The sequence below is a fragment of the Thunnus albacares genome, chromosome 23 (assembly GCF_914725855.1).
Source record: "Thunnus albacares chromosome 23, fThuAlb1.1, whole genome shotgun sequence".
In the NCBI taxonomy this organism is placed as follows: domain Eukaryota; kingdom Metazoa; phylum Chordata; class Actinopteri; order Scombriformes; family Scombridae; genus Thunnus; species Thunnus albacares.
Genome location: NC_058128.1, coordinates 12118772 through 12136727, shown reverse-complemented (window position 1 = coordinate 12136727; position 17956 = coordinate 12118772). Strand labels below are relative to the sequence as shown.

Sequence of the window (17956 nt, the reverse complement as noted above, 5' to 3'; positions counted from 1 at the left end):
GGCACTTCATCTGAGTAGACCAATCGTGACACACAGCTATCAAGCAACTTACACATGCCATTAAATGTATAGTCAGTAACTGTATGAAGACTATCCAAGCATTCACATACACCTAATTTGGACAAGAAGCACCAGGATCATTTATTGAACACTAATGAACTTCAAAAAGGTGTCACAGGTCACATCAGATGTTTTACTATCCGAATCCATTATAAATTCTGGATTACCATTTTCTGATCACTTTATATGAAACAAATGTAGATGTATTGATAGATGATCTTCCATGACAACACAATGACTGTCTAAGGGACCATTTGAGTGATATTGCATGTTTTAGTGTATTGTTCATAACTTACATTACATCTTGAGATATGAAAATCGCCTTACAGATAAATGAGGTTGGTCATACATCACGTTGAGCAAGTGTTAAGTGTAACTCGAAAATGCTAGAAACTACCAAATTTACATCATCCTTTTAACGATATGCAAGTTTGCTTATTATGTTTCTAACAAGGTTGATAATGTTATGAATGCAAAGCTCTTTGTTGGCTCTCAAATATAACAAACATGCCGAATGAACTTTGTGTGTGTGTGGATAAAAAGACGACACAACCCTAAAATAAAACAATAGAATCAATATTGTTGATTGTAAACAGCAGCTAAAATGATGAACAGAAGGATTTTATGAACATGGATGTTTATTTGTGTTACTGCGATTAAAATTAATTTAGGTTTTTCTCAGGTTTTCAAAGAACTTGTCCAGGTATTACAAACGACTACATGATTCCTGCCAGTTGCATGACACAACAATAAAAACCAAACATTACGTATCAGGTTTATGAGTTGCCAGATGTCTTTTTAAATTCCCCTGCTGGGAGAATTCTCTCTCGCAGTTTGGACACTTAAACGGTTTCACTCCGTTGTGGCTGAGCGTGTGTCTCTTCAGGCAGTTAAGCGTGAGGAAACGCTTCGGGCACTCTGAGCACAGGTACGGACGCTCCCCAGTGTGAGAGCGCGTGTGAACATTCAGGTGGCTCTTGCTGGAGAAACCTTTCCCGCAGTGCGTGCAGGTGTACGGCATCTCGCCCGTGTGAGATCGCGTGTGCAGCAGCAGCTCTCCTGAAGACAGAAACGACTTCCCGCAGGTGGTGCACAAGTAATTCTTCTCCCCTTTGTGCATCTGCATGTGTCTTGTGATGCCCGCTTTGCTGAAGCTTTTCCCGCAGATGGTGCACAGGTTGGAGGGGCCTTCGTGCAAGCGTTCGTGCTGCTTGAGTGAATAGTTGCACAGGAATCCCTTGTTGCACTGGCTGCAGATAAATATTCGCCCTTTCTTATGGAGTCTCTGGTGCTGATAAAAGCCTGACGGGCTGGTGAATCCCTTCTCGCACTGGCTGCAGCGGAACGGGAATGTGTGGAGCCTCATGTGGGTTTTGAGCTGATTCGGATGTTCAAAAACCTTTTTACACGTCGAGCATTTGGTTTCTTCCTCGGTGAAGTTTTTGCTCACCTGTCGCGTGCTCAGAAACCTTTTGTCTTCCCCCGTGGGCTCTTTCCGTCTGCGTCGCTCCTTGTTTTCCAAGTTGTCCTTCTTCTGTTTGCGTTCCCTCTTTTTTTCTAGACTGTCTTTTTGTTTGCGTTCCCTCTTTTTCTCCGAGTTGCCGTCTGCTTTCTTCTCATCAGCGATCAAGTCTTTACTTTTTTGCCGAGTCTTTGCTCTGGTTTTTTTCACTGATTCCTTTTCTTTAATGAGAGCGGTTTTTTGGTGCTCGCTCTGGATGTGCTCTTGGACCTTCCTCTTTGTGCGGTGAGTGAAAGAACACTGAGGGCAGATGAATAGATGTGACAGATGACCTTGAAACAGCATAAAACACAACAAGTTAGTGTAATGGATCGATTGATTCTAGACAAAATCTGATCTGCTGCTGCTGCTGCTGCTGCTGGTTTGTCTAACCTGATTTCTTTTTTGGCGACCAGTCATCTGTGGAGACATCTGAGCTTTGACTTGAGTCTTCTTCTAAATCCTCATACACCAGTCTCTCCACCTCATTGTCATAATCATCATCCTCACTGTTGGGCTCCGTGTACTTCTCCACTTCAGTTTGAGCACGGAGGGCCAGCGTGGGAAGAAGGATCTCCTCATCTGTCATCAGAGGAGGAAGATCTTTAACATTTTACACATTACGGTCACTTATCAGTGTTGTAATTGGGAACATAAATTCCTGTGTTGTAAAAGAAATAAATGACACAATGTAAGAAAACTTTGGTCTTTTACAGAGATGGAAACTACATAAAAACTCTGTTCCTCTTGTCTCTTCTCAAGAAATCTCTAACCAATAAAACCAGCCATAAGATCTGTTAAAACTCACCAGAGCTAAGAGTTCCCAGCTGTCTGTGATGAAGCAGGAGAGTCTTCAGTGCCAAGGGTTCAGACAGATGCAGTCCAAATTCTTTTGTCGCCGATGTTGTTTCAGTGAGCCAAGCTGTTGTCTGAAGAAAGAAGATCACAGAGATGTGGGTTGGCTAGTGAAGCAACACTAAATACTGATGGCACAGCACAAAAAGAAGAAAATACATGAGAATTGTTTACGGTTGTAGCTCAGCCTTATTATTCAGAATGATTCACACATTTTATGCTCAAAAACAAGCCATGCAATGAATTTGGCCTGAATTAAACATTTAATTTCACTTCAAATGCCTGTTATGATGAAAAATAGTACATGCGTTTATGTTAAGATAAATAATGTCACAGTGTTTGTTTTGTTTTCTTATTATGTGATATTTCTGTATATGTAACAGTATCACTATTATTCTGGCATTTGATTTGCTGCTGACGCACCTGTTGCAGGTCTGGTATGGGCAGCAGCTGCTCCAGCCTGGACAGGAACTCAGACATCAGCTGCTGCAGTTTTTGGTCGTAGGAAGAGCCGTAGGTCACAGGGAACACCTCCTACAGAAACAGTAAGCGTTTTGGATTTAAACGACTGTTATTTCCTTTTCCCTTGATCTTCAAGAGATGTGGATTCCTCACAGACGCACTCACTTGGAAGAAGGACTCCTTTTCAAAGGGAACACTCAACAACTTCTGAACCAGATTGGCAAAGTTGGTGTATGAGCTCTTCAGCATATCAGCACAGGCCTGTCAAATGGTAGACAAAAATAAAGTTGCTTTGGATTCTACATTTAGGTGTTTAATTAATGCTTGTATTCAGAAAAACATACACCAGTATTTCCCTCCACGAGTGTCTTGTTGATATTTTTTTGTTTTTGAAGCAGCTCTGAATTTGGAAACCCACCAGCTGATCAGTGGAGCTCAGTTCATGGATTTTATCCAGGTGGGTCTGGATGGTCTGCAGGTTGGCGAGGCCGTCACCACGACACAACTCCAGAACCACCTGCAGCGGGGCAGAGATGGGACACAGGTTACTCAAAGAAGCATGAAACGGCAGGAAAAGGCTGTTGGGAAATCCTGAACTCATTCACTCATCTGCTCAAATTTGGATTATTCATTCAGTAGTGAAACATGAAGAAAAATGCAGTGAAACTTAACCCATTATGGTCCTTGTTTTAATAAGGATAAAATATGTAATAATCTAAACAATCTAGCTTCACTATATGACACAAGAAAGGTATATAACGTTGACATACATAATAGTCAATGATGGCAAGGAAAGGGAAAACTGAGATTATTGTTATCTGTGATAATATCATAAAAATAACAGAATCTGTGAAAATGTTGAATGTCTATTTAGGCACTGGCCTCAGAAATCCAGTGTCAGTCAAGCATTGTTTAAAGCTCAGAAAAATATAGTGGGAATTTAGAGAAGTAACATTTTTGACATTCAAAAAAACTTATAAGAACTATTTTGCAATAACAAGTTGCACAACAACCTCCAAACACTATTTAACCACAAAGGAAAATTCCAATCATCTCCAGTCAATGTTTCCCTGATGCACATAATGGATAATGAAGGAAAAAGTAAAAATTTCGACGCATCCAATCAATCTGCCAATATTCTTTATCCCTAAAATGTAAAAAAAACAGTAATAATAATAATAATAATAATAATGTAATAATCTTAGCCTTAATCCTACTGACTGGGGTTCCTGCAGATCCCAGAGGTATAAGTTACTTTTTGTCATATCTCACAGGTGCTTTACACTATCATTCCAATTTTTCATGACTTTGTCAATCTATTTTTTTCAAAATGACTTCATATCATTTTTTTCTGTTTCTGTTTTAATTAGTGCTTTTTAAAAAATACCAACGTGTTGGGGTCCTGGGGACCCCAGTAAAAAGCACCTAATTCTGTCTGCAGCTTTATTAGATGGAACTATTTATTGAGTTCAGGTTTGCCATGGGTCCTAATTTAAATTATCAAACACTAAGAAGAGGGGTTTAAATAATGTTTTGAGAGAAATCAAGGTAACATTTTGCTATGATGGTTGTTTCTTACAGTAGTCGTCCTTGTATGTTAAATATGTTGGGAGACAGCTGAGACCATCTTAGCATCATTGACTTTCACATTTATTTAGGACGCCAGGGAAGAAGGATCACAGTTCAGTGTAACTCCTCACCCTTGCTCTCAGGCCCAGCATGAGCTGAGCTCTCTGACCGAGACTCAGGAGCTCCGGGACGGACTCTGTCACCAGACTGATGAAGTCCACCAACTGGTCGTACTGCGTCACGCTGTGCTGCTGCATTATCTGCCACATGAAAGCAGACATGAGCCTCACTGGAGGAACCAGGAGGTGTAAGGAGGCCAGAGGAAGAGGAGAACCTGCAGAGGACATCGTATAGAGTACATTTTAGCAACAGAGGCTCCAAATAATCAGTTTTAGGAGATTTTTCCTCAACTCAAGGCAGAGAATCAGTTAGCTAACGTTCGCTTAATAACTGTATTAATAACTGTATAAATCGCTGAGATGACAGACAACTAATACTAGCTGGTAACTAGATAAACAATCTTACAAACCTTTGCTCTTCCACGCCATTTTCATACTTTAAAAACGCCTAGAAAATGGACAAAGTACCACTTTCGCATTCATCTTTCAAAGAAATACATTTAGCTACAACTTCCGGGTTAAGCGGATGTTATGAAAACTCCGTCAAAATAAAAGTCGGAAAGTTGACCTAAACTAAAAAAAAATTTAAAAAAAAGTGGAGATACTGTAAAGATTATAAGAGCAGAGGAAAGTGGCAAGTTACTTATTTTCGCATTCACAGATGGAGGTGGTTCTTTAGGACAGTGATTCTCAAAGGTCCTTGAGCTAGTTCCAGGGGGTCCCCAGCAAAAAGGGGAAATAATTTATTTTCACTATAATTCCATCCATAAGTAACACAATGACAGAATTTATGACTATTTTGGTCATGGGTTTCATACACTTTCTGTAATAAAACATCTAAAAGCAAAAATGTTATTAGATGGGGCATCCTGGGACAAAATCTTATCAACGTGGGATCCGTGGTCTAATTTATGTGAGTTAAGGGAACTTTGACATGAAGAAGTCTGAATACTACTGCGTTGGGCTACTGGGAAAATCATTTTTGTTTTAACCAGTAGATGGCGCACATTTGCCACTTTTTTCACACCTTTGCCAATCTAAAGGTTAGTTTTGCAATATATAAATATAAGTAATGATCTGCATAATTAATGCATGAATTTATTCACTATGTATCACATATTCCTGATGCTAACTTTTAAGAAATGATCAAGTCACTATTAGTTTAAGTTATTAGGTAATACTTGATGGATAATCAAATAACTAATATTAACACACAGTGAATACACTAATTTATATGCCACTAAATAGCTGGAATCCAGAAAAAAAAAAAATTCATACCATGCAGTTGATTAGCGTCTCTGAAAGCAGAACAGCACCCGTTCTCAAAGAAATATGAAGCTGTTTTTTTAATCAAACTGGTAATAAGTGGCAAACATCTACATGTGGCTCTATGATCTATCAAGTTACAGTAGGTACACATCTGCTCTCACGAGGGCCAATGTGTGCTTTTTAAAGTCCATTGGTGTAATGGGAATTGTCCAGATGTGTATATGTAGGTTACTGATCACAGATGTTGGTGCGCATTTAAATAAAGGTACACACAGATAATCTTCCGTTTTTAATTCTGATTTTCTACCTGACATGTTTTGTCCTGTTGTGCCCTCAGGTGGTGGAGGACTGCTACAACATCCAGAAGGGGTGCAGCTCTGCCAAACATGGACCACATCTGTTAAGACCTTCCTTGATTACTAAGACAACTCAGCACAGTTCCAAATACAACTCCTGCAGAGTTGGCAGCTCAGGCCAGTTTGTATCCAGCCTTACCTGGACAACAAAGTAACTCTTGTTCTTGTTCTTGTTCCTCTCTCAATAGCATTGTGACAGTGAAACTATTACAAGAGTAAAAGTGTGACACTAGAGTTGAAATATGTATCATATATTTGTACTCTAAACTGGCTGCTTCATTCACATGCAGTTTTTAGGAAGAGAATGCTGGCAGGTTTGATGAGATAAATGACCAATTAGGCATATCATTACAATGAAACATTAGTTTTCTAGATCAGTCATACACACATTCAAATAAATCGATCATTGAGATCATTGATCTCAGGCCTTTTGCAGGTTGTTTAAATGAAACTTTAGGTTACAGAGGTGAGATGTGACTGTAAAAACAGATGTGTTACATATGTATGTCTACAGGTGCATCATTTAGATATGATCATCATTCAAACACAAACAAAACCTCACACGATCAAGAAAGGATTTCAGAAGTTTCACTCGACAATTTCTCTGCTTCTACTGAGGATTCTTACATCCTGACAAGGACTTAAGACTCAGAGACTGACAAAAACAAGAAACCAAACTTCCATCATGGAAAATGTGAAATGTTCATACTTTGAAAGTCTGTGTTTTTTCTATGTATTTTACTGTCAAGACTTTCAGAACCCTCAGTGATGCATTATCAAGAGACTGCCTTGAACACTCCCCCTCTCCAGGGGTCACAAGGTAGAGAAACTGAAATGCAAATCCAGAATAATAATTACAGGAAAAAGAAGCACCAACATATGTGCCATTATAAACAATATAGGAGTAGGTCATCAATTTAAGCTAAGGATGCAACTGTCAGTACTATACAGACTCCATTCATAAAATATAAATGACCAAAATATGCAGAAAAACTAAAATCACTGCCTTGCTGACAATATGTTATGTTTTTATATAGAGAATACAATCATTTATATCACCCAACTCCCAGCTGGAATACAAAGTGATATTGTAAATTGAAGTGTAGCCACAAGTACAACTCTGAAGAACTTGAATTTAGTATATAATTCCTATATATATATATATATATATATATATATATATGGGAATGCAGTACAAAAGCACAAAAACATGAAAACGTGGGCTTGTTTTATTATCTGACCTTGAGGCCTTGTCTTAAAGGGGTCTGCATCAAAATATTGTTTTAAGACCTAAATTATTAAAATTTTGTGCATATTTGTTTCATATTCCTAATTTATATCTATTCAGGCTACCAATTGAAAATCTTCTTGTAGCTAGTGGAGTAAAATTTGAAAGAAAAAAAAAGGTTGCTCTGTAAAAGGTCTGTAAAATGGACAAAATCTGTGAAGGGTCTTACTGGACAAACTAGTCCTCTGCAGTGAGTCTGATGTAGATTTTTCTTTAGTGAGACTGTAAAAATATGTTGTTATGTAAAAAGTTTACTGTTGCGCCACTTGTCTGTCACTTGTGTATTACCGGCCTTCCTCAGGTGCCGAAATTAATCCCAAAGCGCCGACACTCTGACACCATTGCCAACCCTCCCTAGAAGAGGAAGCGGACCACCGTGGCCTGTCCTTCCAAACCTTCTCCTGAACCCCCAGAGGTGTTGGCTCCCACTCCTCGGTCCTCCTCTCCAGTTGCTGTACATCCAGAAGTGTTGGATTTGTTCCCAATGCACCTGCTGACCTGCCAGTGGTCTCAAATATGGCCAGCAGCCCCCAGCCCTCCACTGCCCCCTCAAACAGGCCCCTCAAAATAAATAACCGGTCAGTGGAAGAGTACCAGAATCTACCATGAAGTGGTCCATGATACACTGAGGTATGTTTCAATCATTATCATGTGAATCTCTAATCACAATGTATCACTCAACTTTACCATATATAAACTGTTTAATTACAGCCAGTTCCTCTAGCTCCTGCCCTCAGCCTCTGCCAGCAAGCTGCAGCTGCCGCCTCCACCTGCGGATTCTGGCAGACAGCTGATGCCCGAACCTCCGCCTACAATCTCCTCTAGCTCCTGACTTCAGCCTCAATCAGCATCCTGCAGCCGCCGCCTCCACCTACAGATTCTAGCAGAAAGCTGCAGCCCGAACCTCCCATCTTCAACCTCTGCCAGCATCCTGAAGCCACTGCCTCTGCAGCCAGATTGTGGCAGACAGCTGAGGCCGAACCTCCACCTGCAGCCTCCGCCTACAGCCTCTGCCAGCAGCCACCTTCAGTCCCCTGCCAGCCATCTATGCTCCCAGCCTTCACTTGCCACCGCCTTCAGTTTCTGCCAAGAAATTCCATCCCCAGAATCTATTTACAGAATCTGGCAGACAGCTGCAGCCCCACCCACAGTCCCCATCTTCCACCTACAACCATTGGCAGCCACCATTAGCCTCAACCAGATGACAACCAGATGCAGCTCCACCTCACACCTGCAGTCTTTACAACCCAACCTAATGCAAGTCACGTCATCTGCTTCATCAGTATGTATAAAATGATACTATTTGCAAAATTAAATAAAGTCTAGCACCAGGTAGATTTATTTTTACCCCTGATGTTTTCCATTTCAGGTACACTGTTGCTTTGTCACATATTTCTCCTGCAGCAGTTTCTACCTCAGCTTTATGTGCATGTCTTTCTCAGGCCATACTTCTCCTCTTGGAGTTCACATTCAGAAGTCCCCAGCAAAATGAGGGTGTTTCCAGCTGACAAAGATGTTTGTTTTGTTCTCCTTTGCTTCTCTCTATTATAACTTTCAAATGACTGATAACCTGTGCAAACAAGGAAGTGGTAAACTAAAGAACCCACACACGCACTAAACTACATTTCAGAGGCATAATAACACATCAACAGCTCTTTAACTGGTTGTGTTTTGCATAATTTTCAGGCAGATGTCATCTGGTCACTCAGAGGAGTTCCCAAAGCCATCATCAAACGAACAGAGCTGGTAGAACACCATGAAGAATCTGAGTCAAGATACACATTTAATGTGTTTTACAGTGTAAAATGATACTGAATCAGTTAGCTGTAGATGTGCATTCTATTGATTTTAACCCAGTTGTATTCATTGAGGGCAAATTAGTACTTCTACTATCATTGCCTCCTCCAGGAAGCTATATCCAGAGCTTTATCAAGATATTGTGGATGTGGCCCTCGTCCCCTCGTCTCCTCCATACTAGAAGCATCTTCCATGTTCTGTCCTCACTCCCAAACTCTCCCTGAGAAGTAGCACATGCCAGAGAGCCAAACCTTTAATTGTACCTTGCCTGCCGCACCTGGAGGGAGTCTTTCTTTCTAAAGGAAATCGATAAACTTACCGATTATGGATTTTATGAAGATGAGGATGCTGATGAACCGATCAACAAAACTTTCTGGGAGAATGAGGACATTAACCCTTCCATCTCAGTATCATCATCAGTTTCTCCTCATGCAGATTAACTTACATGCCCTAAGTGCCTTACATTTCCAACCATGCTCCCTTAAAAAGACTAGCAGTTGGCTTCCTCTATTGCCATTCTTTGTCCATAAAAAGACTGTGCATGGATTGTGCTACTTTATGTTACAGTAATGAACCAGAAATGCTGCAATATGCTTCAGTAGGCTTTAATTTGAATTCAGAAGAGACATCTGATCTTGTGGGCATTGGACTATCATAAACTTATAGATGTATAGCAGAACGTAGCAGTTACAATGCAATATTTTTTGTCTTATGTCAGGTTTTGTATTATGATTTATCAATGATCAAGTTATTTGTGATTTATCCCTTACTCACAAATTAGTGTACTGCATTGTATTGTTTATATTTAATTGTTCATTTCCACTCAATTAAAAAATAGATAAATAATTGGTGTCATGAAAACAGTGAAAATATGTTATTTTATCAGCTAGTCATGATAAAATAACTAGTCATGATAAAATAAATAACAATAGTTATACTTACATTTTAGTTAGACACTAAAATTCCCCTTAGATATAAATACACACATTATATGAGAGGAAGTAGACATATAGTTTGTGAATTATCAGTCAAAGAGGTATTGTAATAATCATTATATTAATCTCAATCATGTTTTGCAAATGATCAAAACTGTTCATGTTCTAACATAAACATAACATAAAACATAAACCAGAAAGCTTCACACCATTAGTGTTGTAATCTGTTATAAGACATCAGCATATAACTGATAAATCATTGATACTAATAAACGTTTTATTAATTCCACATGAGCTCATTATGAATTCATGTTTTATACAGTGTGTATTTAGAGACATCCTCAAAATAAAAACGTTTAATGCATGTGTCTGTTCTTTCATCTATTATATATATATATTATATATATATATTTATATGTAGTCTACTGAAGCCACACTTACATCAAATTGGCTGCTACAATTAAAATGTATTTTGACATGTAAACGCATAATAGGTACCCAAAAAACACACTGCATGTATTCTGTCATTGCTGGAACTAAACATTTTACCATCTTCCATCTAAAAATATACTTTAAATTTGGAATAATATCAATTTCTCTTTGTCATTCATCCTTTATTTATACTTGAGAGATCTTTGCAATGACATCCAGTCCATCACAGATGAAGAGAAAAGGTAAAACAACAAAGAAATAACAGAGTAAAGGCAAATATCACAATTAGCTAATAAAAAGCCATTAAAACGTCCCAATTAGGGAGGTAATTTTATAGATACATTAAGATAATTAAAATGTAAAATAAATTACAGTTGTGTAAGACTTTCCAAATAGGGTAGATCATTCGATGATTAAATAAATATGATATAAATACAAATGTAAAACAATTGCAAGTAGAGGTTGGGAGGTTTAAGATCAGGTTTCTAAAATCTCCAAAAGGTATAATTAATTTCGAGGAGGAGCTGTATTTTGTTCAAGGAATCAGATGCTCACTGTTAGAGTGAAAAATAGAGTAGCTACTCCTGAATTTGCTTCACGCCCGCGGGGTCAGTCACGATGGGACCCTGGAGCTCAGATTCAGGAGCTCCTGCCGCAGGTTGTATCACATGATCACTGTTTAGACGTGAGACACAGGAGTGACACACCCAGTTTTTACGCGTCCAGTCAGTGCCAGACTGCGCCAGCGGCAGCTTGCGACAGATCTCTACCTGCTGTATGACTCAATTGAAATATTACGAGAAAATGAGCAGCTCTTCATCATCATCATCCTGACTAGCTTTCGGAAACACATTTTTTCAGACAGCTAATATTTACGCGCAAACTTGGATTAAAACGGATATTTGTCGACATGGGAGGAAGACGCAGAGGCGCACCTGGAAATGACTTCTCTTATGTCAGTCCTGTTGTCAAATATCTGCTGTTCCTGTTTAATTTCCTATTTTGGGTGAGTGTTCTTATGCTATTAGACGAAATGGTTGATACAAATCAAAAAGTGGTCATTTTATATTTATCATTTGTGTTTTTTTGGCAGGTCAGATTTAATCTATTACTTAAACTAAAGTATTGGTTAATAAAATGATGAGTTTAAAGACACTTTTTCAGGATTTTAGTTATTCCAACCGTGACAGACACTGTGTTTCATGTGTTTATCCTCAAAGTGTGAGACCACGATTATGTTTGCTGGCAGTTGGAGTACACACTGCTTTGTTTGAATTAGTTGTTGTTTAACCAAAAGTGAAACAGTGTCTAGGAAAAGGACACTGGGACTTTAATATGCATAGCTGACACACACACACACACACACACACACACACACACACACACACACACACACACACACACCAGGTGTTTGCTGCTCAGTCATTGGACTGTGAACAAGTTTTGCTCTTTCTTTGCAAATCAGGAAGCATCAGATAGCATCAGATATTTGTCAAGGGGATTTCTTCCGAGATAAGCACTAACCTATTGTTGTCATGCCAATAACAATGCAGAAAATGCCCTCACTCAGTCAACAAAGCTGGAGTTTTTTTTTTCTTTTTCAGGCACCATACACTGTACTTTATACCAATCTGCTTTCACTGGTTCGGTTGCCAAGGAACACAAATTTTCATTGCTCCATACGCTTATGGGGGCCATGCAGATTTGTGTGCAGACTTGTGTCTAAGTAACAGCAAAGCTCGGTTTCAGGGTGTAAACAAAGCAAAGTTCATATCGGTGGGTTTGCTAAGTGTCAGGTGCTCAGAAAGTGCAACATAAGGAGATTTCTGACTTACAACATTTTAGAGCTGATCTGTAGTTACAGATTAAACTCGGTGAGGTTTAGTGTAATGCAAGGACATTTTCTGGTTTACAGCTCAGCAGAAACCCTACAGAAAACCACACAGACAGAGAGAACTGAAAGATATTGAGTTCAAACATATTGAAAGCCACTGAGAACAAGAAGAGGACGTTTCAGGCGTACCTCTTTACTTGCTAATACCTCTTCTTCATGTACTTACTTCTACTGTATATTTTCAGCTTTACCTTTGAAACAAACCTTTTATGAGTGTGTCAGATGCGTCGAAGCTGTGAATGTGACTTGTGGCCATGTACAAACAGAACAAGGTTGTGTAAAAACTTGACGCTCTTCAACATGGAATGTGTTGTTGTCATTTCTGTTGCCTCTGGCTACAATGAGCTCTGTATGTAGGACACACCAAAGATTACTTCCAGTGTGTGTGTGTGTGTGTGTGCGGTTCTTTTCTAGTCTAGATTGTCTTTAGTCTTCAGAAACTTCATGGAAACGGAAACTCATTGTTATAATCTTGGTAATTATTTGTCTGAAGAGTTTGCCCAAGTAAATCAGCTGAAACCAAAGCATTATCAATTAATTAATTTAGTTCAGTTAGTGTTAGTTAGTTTGATGTCTGGTATATTCACTGTGAGGCTAAACCTCCACAGAAAATGGGGCAAGCAAATCTAGCAGTGTCTGTGGTAACTGGATCCATTTCATTCAGGGTGGGAAGAGTATTTCTAAGGGCTGCCTATTATTCTATTGAGACTGAGAGAGGTACGCTGAGTGAAAGGTTCTTTTATGTTTTAGAGAAAGGTACCAATTGCTGCCAGGTCGATTAAATCAAATGGAAGCGGAGTGGATTGTGGAATCTCCTCATCTACACTTGCGGTCCTCTATCTTAATGCTCCCACAGTGGAGCATTGAGGCTAAAAAGCATGTATTTTTTTGTAAACTTAACTTGTTTTATCAATACAGCCATATTTATGACTCATATCTACCTCACACACATCTGTCTTACAATCATGAGTAAGTATTCCTGTGAGCAGTGCCACTCCCTGGGCAGGTATGAACAGAGAAAAGGTTTTCACCTACTGTAGTGTTTTCCCACGTATTATCCCCCATTTCTGACATTTAGAAATGCACAAATAATAATAATAAAAACATTCTTCATCTCTGCTCTCTTCAGATAATCTCCCTGGTGATGATGTCAATTGGAGTGTATGCCCGCATGATGAAACATGCAGGTAAATTATTCTCCATTGATAGAACATATCGTCTTTCTCCATGTTTGGTGTGAGATACTGGGAGTATCAAGTGTCAAAACAGTGCTTGTGCGTTGGCTGTGTGTTTTCACAAAGCTTTTTTTTTTTAGTCAGGCTGCTCTCACAGTGAGAGAACAGTATCAAAATCTGTGTTGTACAGGAGATAAAATGCAGCAAAGTAAAAGAAATGTGTTTGTAACATTACAAATACACCAAGATAAATGTTTTCTGTTCCAAGAGGTTAAGACAAGACTTTTCTCTGTACACATCAGTATCTGAACCCCCCTTTTCTTCTTTACCCCAGAGGCAGCTTGGGCTTGTCTGTCAGTGGACCCTGCTATGATGCTGATGGTCGTGGGGGTCCTCATGTTTATCCTCACCTTCTGTGGCTGTGTGGGCTCCCTGCGAGAAAACATCTGCCTGCTGCAGACAGTAAGTCAGCAGTTTTTCAACCATCAGGATATAATATATTTTCCGTGAAGGTGATTTTTGAGGAACATGTCTTATCAGCTTTTAGTTGTCTAGTTTTTTCCAATATTGTACATCTCCTTCAAGTTGAGAGTGTTAAAAGTAACAGTTGCGTCTGCATGGAGATACAGATTCTCACTGAATTTAATTTTTAAAATTCAAAACTGTGAAAACTTACAGCTGTGTTACTATCTCTCTCTTTCCTTCTCGCAGTTCTGTATCTGTCTGACTCTGATCTTCCTGCTCCAGCTGGCTGCTGGTATTTTAGGATTCATCTTCTCAGATAAGGTAATGAAATAATACGGAGGATTTTCCAGAGTGTTTAAAAGTATCTCCTAGAACCATTTACTTAAGCTCAAAGCTGTCTAATTACAGTGCATGAAAAGGTGTTTTTTCATGTAGATACAAATGGTATCTTACATTGTGTGTGTTTTAAGTGATGACTGTACTTGTGATGCCTGTAATGTATTGGTTTCTTTCTAATTCTCCTGGTAAATGTTTGATATATCGATTGATTTATTGACTGACTGATCCCAACAGATGTCTCCTTTGAAAAAAATCCATGTAGTGGTACTTAACAATACAATTCCTTTGTTATTATTATTTTTTGTTAGTTTGGTTTAGTTTCGTTGTTTGCTAAATCCCACACAAGATCTAGAAGCATTATAGAAAATATATATACTGTAATTATTATATTATATATCAAATCTAGTCATCTACAAGAAGCTAAAACTGTACAATATCATTGATGCACCTTTAAAAAGGTAATTAAAATTGTTTTTATGGGCTCTTATAGACAATTTGTTGATTGTAAAGAATAGTGTAAGAACACCCGCTGCTGGGCTTTGCTGACTACAGCAAAATTTTACTCTTGAATATAATGTAAGAATGAGCTCACATGCATGATGGCATTTGATGTGATTCTATTTGTTTAAGACATGAGGAGCTTAAGATGAGTTGGCTTTAAACATAAACAGTTTTATGTCTTGCTCAGTGATGCCACTGATGTGAAAACTTGCATTTTATATTCATGTCATGTTATGTTTGTACATACTCTTAAACTACTCTTTTTGCATGCTTTGCCAGGCACGGAATAAAGTGACTGAGGTGATCAACAATGCTATAGTCCACTACAGAGATGACATTGATCTGCAAAATCTTATTGACTTTGGTCAGAGAGAGGTGAGGATAAGTCCAAACATAGTTTTGAATTGTAAGGAGTCACGCCATACTCTCTGGAATATATTTCATCATCATTTTATCTTTATAAATGTCAGAGCAATAATAGTAATTCAGTTTTTGTTTCTGATCTTTTCCATCTCTAATGCCACATGTCTCCTCAGTTTGGCTGCTGTGGTGGCGTAACGTACACTGACTGGTCCCAGAACATGTACTTCAACTGCACCAAGAACAATCCCAGTAGAGAACGCTGCTCTGTCCCCTACTCATGTTGTATCATATCCAAAGACAAGGTCATCTTCTTTTGAGATTCTGTTGATACCTTTTTTATTTTGTTATGTTTTTTTTTTTTAATGTATATATATATTTCCCCCCTGTGTATGTCTATGTGTGCAGGAGGTTATTAATACCATGTGTGGCCAGGGCATGCAGGAATTTAAATACGCTGAAGCTGGAACCCACATCTACACTAATGGCTGTATAGACAAACTGGTTAACTGGATTCACAGCAACCTGTTCTTACTAGGAGGTGTTGCACTGGGACTGTCCATACCACAGGTAGGATGTAGTGTGCAGCCTACATACCAACACACACATGCATGTTGTGCTCAAATCCCTACAGGTAGAGACTTCAGAGGCTGCAGCCAGCTGCTGGTGATGCATCTGTCATATGTTCTCTCCTCTGCAGCTGGTTGGGATCCTCCTGTCTCAGATGCTAATCAACCAGATCAAAGACCAAATCCAACTCCAGAACTACAACCAGAGGCACCGCTCCGACCCATGGAGCTGACCATGGCCGGGCTAGACCAGCAGCTGTGGGTTAATGGGTCGAGCCACTAATGCCAGTCCTCTGAAAAACAACTGTCAGAAGGAGGCATCTGCCTGGAATGAACATTACATCTTATTCCTCTTGAATTTAAAAATACAAAACTTGTATTGAGAGAGCACATGGACAAAAAAGTAACATGCTTTCAAATACGTGGTGCAGAGGTGCAAGTATAAAGGAAACGTGGAGAAATAGGACTCTGTCGCCACCTTCTGGACATAGACCAAGCTTGTATTTACTGTACTTTTTACAGTAATTAGTAAAACCAAAGCAGATGAAGAGGGGTATTTGGTGCTGGAGGTCCTATTGACAGGATCATATTGACCTTCAATTCTGAAATCTATGTTTTGTGTTTGTTTTTTTCTCAACTGCATCCATTATACTGCAAATGTTAACTATCTGAAAAGGGAATTGTATTTTCTAACATAATGGCTGCAAGCATTTGTGAGGTGCATTTGGCATTTGATATTCTCTGGAATATATATCATAGATCCTTTCCATTCATGTTTTAGCAATGTTTAATATGCATTTTTAACTTCATAGTTACAATATCAGTGTAAGTACACCAACTTGACACAAAGCTTGAGCAATGCACATGTACCACTTGGTATGAACTTTTCTATAATTTTACAGGTTTTTGTAAAAACAGATATTTATTTCTGGGTCCCAAAATACCTTGTACCCTTGTTACAAACATAAATGAATAGTATGATATGATTTTAATGATTTTAATGTGTTTTGTTTGATGTGAACTGCAAAGATGATGTTTATATTAATGGTCTTACTCTCTATAACGTGGCCACGTTGTCGTGCCAGGACCTCACACTGCACATGATGTCATTTCCTCCTCACATTTTAGCCAGCTGACAGCCTGCATTACTGCACAACTGCTGGATTTTGTTGGGTGTACGTCTCAGTACACTGCCATTACAAATACACTTTTGCCAAACAACACAGGCTATGTACACCGTTCATATTCTGTACATATGTCATGGCGGATATATTCTCAATTCTGTATGCATCGTTTGAATCCTGTCTCACCTTTTGCTGTCTCAGTTTTTCTTGTGTAATAATTTTCAACTAAATTTCTACAAAAGGAATGGGAACTCTGTACTTTCTAACTAAAGAAAAGAGATGTGTGAACATCTCAAGTGCTGTAGTAGTCTTGTCACCTCACCAAAAACTGCTTTATATCAGAGCTTTATTTAATCTGACAACAGAGGAAAGTGTATCTGAATTTTAACAGTTGTTGTATGGATTTGGGTTTAACATGTTTGTAAATGTCTAGTATTGAAATCTGTCCCTCTGGAATACAGATGGGAGACAAATTAAAAGAAAAACCGGTACGGGTCTGAATGCTCGACCCCTACAGTGAGGGGATCTGGTGGCTCTGTTATGTTGTGGAGAGCATTTTGCTGGCATAGTTTGGGTCCACTTGTCTCCTTAGAGGCAAGAGTCACTGCAAGTCAATACAAAGTTGTTCTGAATCATCACCTTTGATGAAACATTTCTATCCTGACGGGAGTGGTCTCTTCCAGGATGACAATGCCCCAATTCACAGGGCACGAGGGGTCACTGAATGGTTTGATGAGTATGAATATGATGTAAATCATATGCTATGGCCTTTGCAATCACCAGATCTCAACCTGTTTGAACACCTATGGGAGACTTTGGACTGACATGTTGGACAGCGCTCTCCACCACCTTCATCAAAACACCAAATAAGGGAATATCTTTATAC

At 39.0% G+C, this 17956-nt stretch overlaps 2 protein-coding genes and 1 long non-coding RNA gene across 8 annotated transcripts; 2 read left to right on the top strand and 1 right to left on the bottom strand.

Moving 5' to 3' along the window:
• Positions 1–680: 680 nt before the first annotated feature.
• Positions 681–5103, bottom strand: LOC122974905 (putative zinc finger protein 286B). Of its 2 annotated transcripts, none has more exons than XM_044342987.1 (8): positions 4977–5103; positions 4579–4781; positions 3297–3395; positions 3044–3139; positions 2840–2950; positions 2370–2490; positions 1955–2164; positions 681–1854 (listed from the first exon to the last, which is right to left on the bottom strand). In XM_044342987.1, exons 1-8 carry the CDS (start codon positions 4999–5001, stop codon positions 824–826), a joined length of 1896 nt encoding a protein of 631 aa, XP_044198922.1. In that variant the 5' UTR covers positions 5002–5103; the 3' UTR covers positions 681–823. The 2 variants fall into 2 exon arrangements, with proteins under 2 accessions (XP_044198922.1, XP_044198923.1); XM_044342988.1 differs by having other exon boundaries at positions 1955–2143; positions 4977–5102.
• On the top strand, positions 4726–10144 carry LOC122974936. Of its 5 annotated transcripts, XR_006400499.1 has the most exons (6): positions 4726–4802; positions 6173–6342; positions 6941–7011; positions 7781–8109; positions 8191–8761; positions 8922–10144. It is a non-coding gene; the product is annotated as an uncharacterized LOC122974936 (long non-coding RNA). The 5 variants fall into 5 exon arrangements; XR_006400502.1 differs by lacking the exon at positions 6941–7011; XR_006400500.1 differs by having other exon boundaries at positions 6173–7011; positions 9166–10144.
• Positions 10145–11317: 1173 nt separating this feature from the next.
• Positions 11318–17695, top strand: tspan33a (tetraspanin 33a). The gene is made up of 8 exons (XM_044343364.1): positions 11318–11649; positions 13667–13724; positions 14047–14174; positions 14424–14498; positions 15297–15392; positions 15554–15682; positions 15786–15947; positions 16078–17695. Exons 1-8 carry the CDS (start codon positions 11554–11556, stop codon positions 16177–16179), a joined length of 846 nt encoding a protein of 281 aa, XP_044199299.1. The 5' UTR covers positions 11318–11553; the 3' UTR covers positions 16180–17695.
• The last annotated feature ends 261 nt before the right edge of the window (positions 17696–17956 follow it).

Bases quoted from the DNA above. Each gene is read 5' to 3' on its own strand.
- LOC122974905 (XM_044342987.1), bottom strand. From the start codon at position 5,001: ATGAAAATGGCGTGGAAGAGCAAAG. The intron at 3,140-3,296 runs GTGGGTTTCCAA...ACCATTTGACAG, and splicing joins TGAGCTCCACTGATCAGCTG to GCCTGTGCTGATATGCTGAA. The intron at 2,165-2,369 runs GTGAGTTTTAAC...AAAATGTTAAAG, and splicing joins GCTGGGAACTCTTAGCTCTG to ATCTTCCTCCTCTGATGACA.
- tspan33a (XM_044343364.1), top strand. From the start codon at position 11,554: ATGGGAGGAAGACGCAGAGGCGCACCTGGAAATGACTTCTCTTATGTC. The intron at 14,175-14,423 runs GTAAGTCAGCAG...TCCTTCTCGCAG, and splicing joins ACATCTGCCTGCTGCAGACA to TTCTGTATCTGTCTGACTCT. The intron at 14,499-15,296 runs GTAATGAAATAA...ATGCTTTGCCAG, and splicing joins GATTCATCTTCTCAGATAAG to GCACGGAATAAAGTGACTGA.